We start from the raw sequence: 8,512 nt of genomic DNA on the forward strand, positions 1-8,512 counted from the left end.
ATCAGAAACAACCTGCTCTGATTCGGTGGTTCTTTCCCTTATGGTGATGGAGACTTGCGGGCTCCGCCCTTTTGCAGCATTATTGTCTCGGGTTCCTTGTTTCGTATGTTTCCTTGGCGGAGGGCGAGTTTGTGTTGTTGATCCTCTCGTGGTGGCCAGGGGCTCTCAAACAGGTTATCTTACTGTTGTCTTTGCTTATGCCGATGGGGTGGCTCCCCTGTTAGCCATACCTGTGGTTTCTTTTCTATGGTCTATGGTTGGGTTTTGTCAGCGTCTTGAGGGCAACTCAGTGGGATTGATGGCATCCTCGGGTGGTTGATATGTTGTATGCTCGGGTTGATGTTATGTATGGCTCTGTTGGATCCGTGGCTCGAGTAGAGCACGGACTTTTCTGTAAATTTGTTGGCTTTAATACATTCACCCACCTATGGTGGGTTCTGCAAAAAAAATTCACACATTTACAAGTTTTTTGGTCATACGTGGCATTAGTGGTTTAAACACAGCTTTGTTGTAAAAAGACACCTCTGTGGACCTTTGTTTGGAGCGACGAAGAAGAAGAAGAAGAAGAAGAGTCATGAAGGAGCCTGGCTCAGCACCCCCTGCGGAGCAATGGTTTCCACTTACTCTCGGCTCCACCCTACGCGATCCATCCCCTTCATCGCGCTTCTACAGTCTTCGATGTAAGTTTTCTACATACCATTTCTTTGTACCATGCGTTTTAAGCCGTGTAGCTCTTTGTGGGGTTTTGTACATGTAATTTGAGCCCTGTGTTTCAGAGAGATTTTTGTGTGACAGATGAATTCAAGCCTGCTTCGATTGACACATCACGGCCTGGATCACTTTTCAAAAGCACAGATAATAAGGTCACAGTAGAGCTCTGCAATAATCAGGCTGGGAGACCCAAGGTTTCTTTTCAAGGAAACAGCGAAGATTGCAAGGAATTAGATGCAGTCATCTTCTTTGATGGAAAGAGCTTCAGATTGGAGCGTTTACACAGAGCTGTGAAGAGCCTCAGACATGTGCGGCTTCCTGGAGAGTCCGCAGCTTCTACTAATGTGAACAATATTGCAGGTGGGACAGGCAGCGTTGCTGGCTCTTCAGTTGCAGAGCCTGTGAATTCCCCAGGTCATCAAAATGGTGTTGGGCATGTCTCTGCAGCTGCTGTCAACGTAGAGAAAATAAATCCTCTGGTATGTCACCATTTCAATTTTCTTTGGATCACATTCTTCTTGCTTTTACTTCCGTGCTCATTGTATTCGTTGTTTGGAATACAGGTACAAGTGGAAGAGATAACTGTTGGTCAGACTGAAGCATCAGGTTTCTTTTTTATTACTGATAATGATCCCAATCGCTTTTTTTCCCTGGAAAATGTTGGTAAAGCCTTGAAATGTTTTCATGTAAATGTTTTTACAACGTTTTCCTTAGAAATGCCTTTGGTTCCAAGGAAAGCAGTGAAGCTGTTTATTATTAACATCAAGACAAGCATGTCACAATGTTACGAAGCGAATGCTTGCCACGTAGTTCAATTAGTTCTGCTTTGAGTCTGCATGTCATTGCATCATGTAAACTTGAGCAGTCAGTCACATCCAATAGAACGTGCAAAACTGCATATTGGATTACTCTAGTGCGGCATGAAGCTGCTTAGCCGAATCTGCATATCCCACTTGGCACTTAGCCGCTAGCGATACTTCGCTTGTTTTGGCTCTGGTGACACGGGAAGGCAACTATGTCTATGGGAAGCTTCATGATCATTTGTTCTTGCGCAAGAATTTTTATTGAAATGAGAGAGATCAAAGTTTAAAAAGCTTGTGGAAAATGTGGGTTAGGCTGCTATGAGGCTTTATGTGGTTTTCCTGGAGGTAGGAGGGACAGATGTGGGTTTAGTGTGCAACCTGCTCTGCCTTGATAAGCAATCTACGTTCTTAGGCCATCACATGACCCTCCTTAATCCCCCCAATGCTTTCACATTCAGCATTGTGAATCTCAAAGGGCTTCTGCAAATCTAGCATCAATAGAACTGGTCCTATAGTGGGAGCTTTTCTTTTCAGCCTTTCAAAGGAAGTAATCTCTCTTTGCCCCCTTTCTTGTTTAGAACCAAAGCCCTAAGAGGTGTTGGATTAGTGTGATATTTGATTGTGTCACATTTATTGTCTGTTGCTTGTCACAAAGTGATGATGTGGGAGAACTAGACGATCGCAAGTGATGATGTGGCAAAATAGTAACAGATGTGTTATTCCTTATAGTGGCAGCCGTGAGGCAAAAAGAGAGGAGCTTTTTGCGTGTTGACTTTTAGCAATTGCCAGCTTTCTGTACTGGATGCTTTTTGGCTATTGGCCTTGTGGCCTTTAAACAACAGCCTTGGGGGAGTCCATCTGAGTCTTGCAGTTGCAAATCTGAGAGTGCTCCCGCCGGCGGTTGTACTCTCTATTGAAGATCAATGTAAAAGAAATACTGAAAGGGGTCACAATTTTTGGGCGGAACTCGGTTACTTCGTGTTGACCATGTGGAAGCTCTCTCTCTCTCTCTCTCTCTCTCTCTCTCTCTCTCTCTCTCTCTCTCTCTCTCTCTCTCTCTCTCTCTCTCATTTTCATTTCATTTCATTTTCATTTCTCAGAGTTTCAAGTTGTGTTGAAGTGCTAAAATCTATTCAACTTTCTGTTGGCACGTGGTGCCCTCTATGGTGACAATGGTATCAGAGCTTTAGTCGTTTGCTATTCTAACAGGCAAACTGGTCTTTGAGAATAGACAAGATTGCTACACCAGGTGCTACTAAAGATTAATGCAAAGCTTTTAGAAAGATCTGTGGCAACAAACCACTTTTCTTCTTTGACCCAGGGGCCACTGAAAATTTTATCCATCCAGAAGTTTAGAAAACTATGGATTTTGAGTGTGACCAGTTTGCGGAAGGTTTGCCCCCCCCCCCCCCGTCCCCCCAAAGAAAAGAAAAAAGTATGTAAACGACTCCCCCCGCTCCAATCAAGATTTCAAAAAGGGGGGGGGGGGGACCAGCTCATTTTGGGTCTAAGCTGGTCCCCCAGATTCCTCTTCTCTCATTCTTTCTCATTTTGTTCTATGCTTTTCTTGTCAAGAATTTGAGTTAAGAAAAAGTGTTTGAAGTGGTCTGTTTTGATTTTGAGAGAGAGAGAGAGAGAGAGGTTCTTTCTAGTCTAAATCGGGTGTGCTCCATCATTTGGATCCAGGTGACAAAAAAACAAATAAGAGGAAGGCTGATGCTCCTGCTGCCAAAGCTTTCAAAGGAAGAACACCTCCACAAGCAGAGTCACCGCTAGTAGGTAAAGTGGGTGAAGTGCAAGTTGAAGTGGAGACTGAAATTGATGAGAGGGACAGGAAAGCTACAGAGACGCCATCACAACCAGATATTAAGATTGATGAAGAAATAGTTAGTGACTACGAAATCGAGGATGTTGATGTAAGTGAGGATGAAGATGGTGTAAATGCAGCAGAAGCTTTGAGAGCTCAGGCTGCTGTAAGTCGAAAACAGGAGAGCTCAAGTGAGAGTAGTGGCAGTGGCAGCGGAAGTAGCAGCGGAAGTAGTGATAGTGGGAGTGGGAGTAGCAGCAGCAGTGGATCAGGGAGTGATGATGAAGATTCTGCAAGCTCTGGGGGTGACATATAATGCTTATCAGAAAGGTGACATAACTTAGGCATCTTTGAAGGTATTCTCCTCGAAGGATCTCAAGTACTGGAACTGTGTGGTCACGTGTGTACATTGTCAAGCAGTGCTTTGGAGTGAGGACTATGCGATGATTGGGCTACAATCAGGGTTCCGGGGTATAGTACCACTCTCCTTCCTTGGACACATCTTGTCCTTCAAATCAGGGTTCCTAGTTATGGTACTCCCCTCCTACCTTCATGACTTGAGGTATCTCAATTTGTCGTTTTATCTCAAGGGCACCAGATTAGTTATTTTATTATACGGCACCTTGCTTGCCATGATCCACAGACTTTTGTCTTGTCTCCTCAGAAAGTAAAGCTATCGACTACATCATCAAATTGCTACTCCTTGCAGGATAGCACTGCAGTATTTGTGAAGCTGATCGGTATTCCTCACTGTCAAAACAGGCTAAATGTCAATAGTCTGCCTTTTCGGGCTTCAAAGGTAGCAAATCGGGCAGTCTAAATCTCTTTGGTAGCTGGAAAACTTTGTAAGTATATAGCTGCAAGCTCAAAATTATGGGGGTTTTTTATACAACTCAAATGATGCTCCTCGCGATATTTTCCCTGTAGAATTGACTGTTGGCTGGAGGCTGGCACTATGATTTATAACTTCTCGCTTTACAACAGCTTAGCAGTAGTGAAATGGATGTCGTGATATTAACACATATTCAAGTTTATTGAGATCATGAGCTTTATTGCTCACCCCATTCTCAACATCAGGGACATGGTTGCATTTCCACTCTCTTAAGCATATCATCCTCATGAGGGCATCCTTAAAAATGACATTTTCCCGTGGACTGAAACAAGAGATGGACCAAGTGTAGATGGGCATGGTACTGTTGCCTTGAAAAGGTACTCGAGTTGAATGAGTGAGCTAATGTTGTTTTGTCTACATTGCTGCTTTGTCTTGCTCTCACAGCGGTATATCTAAGAGAGATGCTACTGTGCCAGAGGACAGATGTGCTTTGTGCCTTTTTATTGCTATCGTACTCTCCTTGTGAACTTCGAGGCAAAAGTTGGCACCGCACTTCAAAGAAAAGATGGAAAGTGAAATTGTGATAATTTTGAGGCCTTATATAATTTAAGTTGACTCCCATGAGAAGGGAAGAGTTTTTAAGGTCAATAGTAGGAACAATCCCAAGAGATTTTAAAGATCTCTCCGACGATTTTTGAACTCAAGACCTCTTATTTAGCAAGGTTCTCTCCCTTACCCTTACATTGGGGTAAAGAGTTCAGCCTTTACGCAAACGAAGAATTTTGTCCATTTCGTCTGCTCTTTCCAAGGGCAATCTGTTGTGAAAATGAGTTTGTTTTTGTTCTAGATGATAGCATGTGCGTCTCTACATTTTTTAGTTATCCAGTTTCCTTTTTAAAAAAAAGGTCACAACTTTCCCCTATATGGTTTGAAGTACGGGCGATAAATTTCTTGAATAGCCACTTTTAGGAAATAGGTCCTTTATAAATTTAAAGACATGTAAGTGATTTTTTTTTCAATAAAACTCTGGAGTCAAGACAAATCATCCCACTCTAAACAATTTCACTTGAATTGTTAGGGAGCTACTGGCTATAAAAAATTGTCTGCAACAAATCATTTTCATCTAGGAAAATGGAAAAGTCCTTGTAAGAATGATGTTTATTAAAAATGATATGAATGTTGGGGGGTAAACCTCGAAAATCTAAGGGTTGCATCCTCGTGAAGTTGGTGACTACCCTAGTTTGAGGATAGGCTCTCTGTAAAATGTAAAACCCTTAGTTGTGGAGTAAACTTAAAATCCAACTGGTTAATGAGTAAATCAAAACTCATGGTTTAGATAAACCAAAAATCTTCAAGTGGAGGATTCGATGTCAAGAGGAGGAAAGAAAACAATAATGGAAATCTCGACTTAAGGAGGCAATTGTTGGGGTAAACCCACGGTGTGACCTATAAGTGGTGCTTAATTATGAGCTTGCACAATTCGTAGGAGCGAAGGTCCCCAACACCGTAAGGTTTTGGATGTAGATGGCTAGACTAGTTAGTGAAAACCTCACGATTAAGCGTGTATATGCAGGAATAGTCATGTACATGTATGCCATTTTGGCAGTGCATGTATGCCATTTGTGTATCTGTTTACTGAGACACTGAGTGTTTATATTGGTGTAGTTTTTTGGTGAGATTTTTTGAGATTTTGCTCAGAATAGAGGGGAAAATTTGTCTGTTTGTCCCCAGATTCTCGCCATGTTTTGCACGTATTTTCAGCCTGCTTTATAATGGTTTAGTGGTAGAGTTTGACTCCCACTTTGATAGTGATCGAGTTTTCACTCTCACTTTGACAGGTTTTCATAAGCTTGGACACGATTTAGTGTTCTTGTACCCACTCCTGCAAGAGTGAGGATTGCGTATGCACAGATTTCATAGTTTTTTTATGGATTTTTGCAGGCAATTTCTTTTGTGGGATGCATTTTGAGCTAGTTTGCTCACTACTTGCGTATATGATTACGTGCTTTACGCTTAATTCAACAGTCTGTCCCAGGTTGTGTGCTTGCAGTTTGCAGATTGTGGAGTGGTTTTATGCATTATGAGCATCAGTTTTGATGCGATTGATCATGGGTTTCATGATTGTGTAGTGGTTGAGTGATCTCCCACTTTGTTGCCAGTTTGACATGGTTTATGGTAGAGATTGTACTTGAGCTTTTGCTCAGTTTACAAGGGAGACCGTCAATTTTCTCCCAGGATTTCTCGCCATACTTTGGTTCTTTGCCATTTACTTATGGTTGCAGACATGTGTGACAGTTTAGAGTCCACAGTGATAACTCATGAGAGACGGTGGTCTTGTTCTTGTCGATATATGTGATGTTTGCATCCTGGTCACACAAGGCACATTAGGTGTCGTTGTTTTAGACATATGAGACAACAACGGAGATCTATGCGTGATGCTGATGAGGTTTTGACACATGCTAGAGCAGTGGCTTCATATGTGAGTGACGGTAATGTCACATTTGCCTTTAGCGTTCCACCTGATTACAGGTCTTTGGAGACGATTATGGAGCGAGCCTTTTTCTTTTTGAGGACAGCCACCACTACCTCCCATTGCTGCCCCTTAGCACCCATTGTTGCCACCACCTCATAAGTCCACCAATGGTGGTTAGGTGCTATCTTACTGCCACCATGAGCCGCCCCTAATCCTACCACCACCGTCCATTGCCACCCCTTCTCTCTCTCTCTCTCTCTCTCTCTCTCTCTCTCTCTCTCTCTCTCTCAAAATCTTCAATTTTTGACCTAAACACAGGGAGAATTTTAAGTTTGCCCTTATTTTCTTCAGTTAGGAAAAATGTATTTTTCTAGCGCTCTCTCTCTCTCTCTCTCTCTCTCTCTCTGCTGCCCCTCTCTTTCCTCTCTATGGGCTTGCTCTCTCTCTCTCTCTCTCTCTCTCTCTCTCTCTCTCTCTCTATACTTACCCCCTACCTGTCTCTCTCTCCCCAGTCCCTCTCTTTGGTCCTACTTGTTCCCGTTCTTCCACATTCTCTTTCTCTTTGTCCACCCATCCCCTCCATCCCCCCCCCTCTCTCTACCTCCACTCTCTTTCTCTCTCCCCATCTCCTCTTCTCTCTCTCTCTCTCTCTCTCTCTCTCTCTCTCTCTCTCCACCCCTCTTCCCTCTATCTCTCTCTCCCTCCCGATTGCATCCCCCATCCTCTCTCTCTCTCTACCCCACCATTTTCTTCCCTTTTTTGAGAGAGAGAGAGAGAGAGAGAGAGAGAGAGACAAAGAAGAAGAAGAAGAAGAAGAGAATTTTAACGTCGTAGGAAACTACCAAGAGACCTTAAAGATCTATCTGATGAGGAGAGTTGAAGAGAGAGAGAGAGAGAGAGGGGGGGGGGGGGATTGTGTGTATGAGAGAGAGAGAGAGAGAGAGTGAGTGAGTGAGTGAGTGGAAGGGAGTTCAAAGAAAAAAAAAAGCCCTCCCAAGCACTAGCTATATCGCTAGTGCTCGAGAGGGCTAAAAAAAAAAAAAAGAAAACTCCCTTTTACTCCCCCCTCTTTCCCTCTTTATAACAACAAAACAATGCACGCCCCTCTCTCCCTCTCACAAATTTTCCCATCCCCCCCCCCCCCCCCCCCCCCCCCCCCCCCCCCCCCCCCCCCCCCCCCCCCCCCCCCCCCCCCCCCCCCCTTCTCTCCCTCCCCCCCGGGTTGGCCCCTCTCCACAACCCCCCCCCCCCCTTCCTCTCTCTCTCTCTCTCTCTTTTCCTCTCTTCGGACCTTCTCCTTCCCCTTCTCTTTCTCTTCATCCACCCATCTCTCTCTCCCTACCCGCCTCTCTCTCTCTCTCTCTCTCTCTCTCTCTCTCTCTCTCTCTCTCTCTCTCTCTCCTCATCCGTCCCCCCCGGCCCCCCAAGGGCATTGAGGAGCCCAAGGGTCGATAGTGTGCGATATGATCTGATTGTTTAAAAAGGACAACCTTAGGATGCAAAACATTTTTTTAATAAATGATGGGGGAAACTAAGAGGCTAAGGGGGGTGTTTGACGGCGTGATGGGAGATTAGAAGAGCGAAACTCCTGTATGATGGCCTTCCCTTTGTGGTATACCACCACTTGCCTTTTCTTGAGCTCCTCACCTTTGCGTTTATTTGAGCTGGGGTAAGTTCCTCAGCAATCCAAAATCCGCTGTCTTTTAGGAGGCATGATTGTTGGAGTAGCCAAAGTCGTCCCTCCTTGTTCCCAAACTCAAGGATAGCGAGTGTGATCGTGTGAACTTTGGTAACTTTAGCTTCAACTTACTCTTTTCTTTGGTTGTCATTTCGCCCATGATGGGACTAGGTTGGCTTGTAGCGTTTAAGTGTGTGTGAGTGTGTAG

At 44.1% G+C, this 8,512-nt stretch overlaps 1 protein-coding gene across 2 annotated transcripts; it reads left to right on the plus strand.

Moving 5' to 3' along the window:
* Positions 1 to 485: 485 nt before the first annotated feature.
* LOC147463896 (uncharacterized) lies at positions 486 to 4,570 on the plus strand. Of its 2 annotated transcripts, XM_086491767.1 has the most exons (9): positions 486 to 680; positions 796 to 1,190; positions 1,275 to 1,317; positions 3,201 to 3,512; positions 3,580 to 3,651; positions 3,742 to 3,854; positions 4,031 to 4,061; positions 4,121 to 4,166; positions 4,249 to 4,570. In XM_086491767.1, exons 1-9 carry the CDS (start codon positions 575 to 577, stop codon positions 4,331 to 4,333), a joined length of 1,203 nt encoding a protein of 400 aa, XP_086347893.1. In that variant the 5' UTR covers positions 486 to 574; the 3' UTR covers positions 4,334 to 4,570. The 2 variants fall into 2 exon arrangements, 1 of the variants encoding a protein (XP_086347893.1); XR_015185480.1 differs by having other exon boundaries at positions 491 to 680; positions 3,201 to 3,854; positions 3,986 to 4,570.
* Positions 4,571 to 8,512: the final 3,942 nt, after the last annotated feature.

Source organism: Adiantum capillus-veneris, chromosome 2 (assembly GCF_014529385.1).
Source record: "Adiantum capillus-veneris isolate H3 chromosome 2, ASM1452938v2, whole genome shotgun sequence".
In the NCBI taxonomy this organism is placed as follows: Eukaryota; Viridiplantae; Streptophyta; class Polypodiopsida; order Polypodiales; family Pteridaceae; genus Adiantum; species Adiantum capillus-veneris.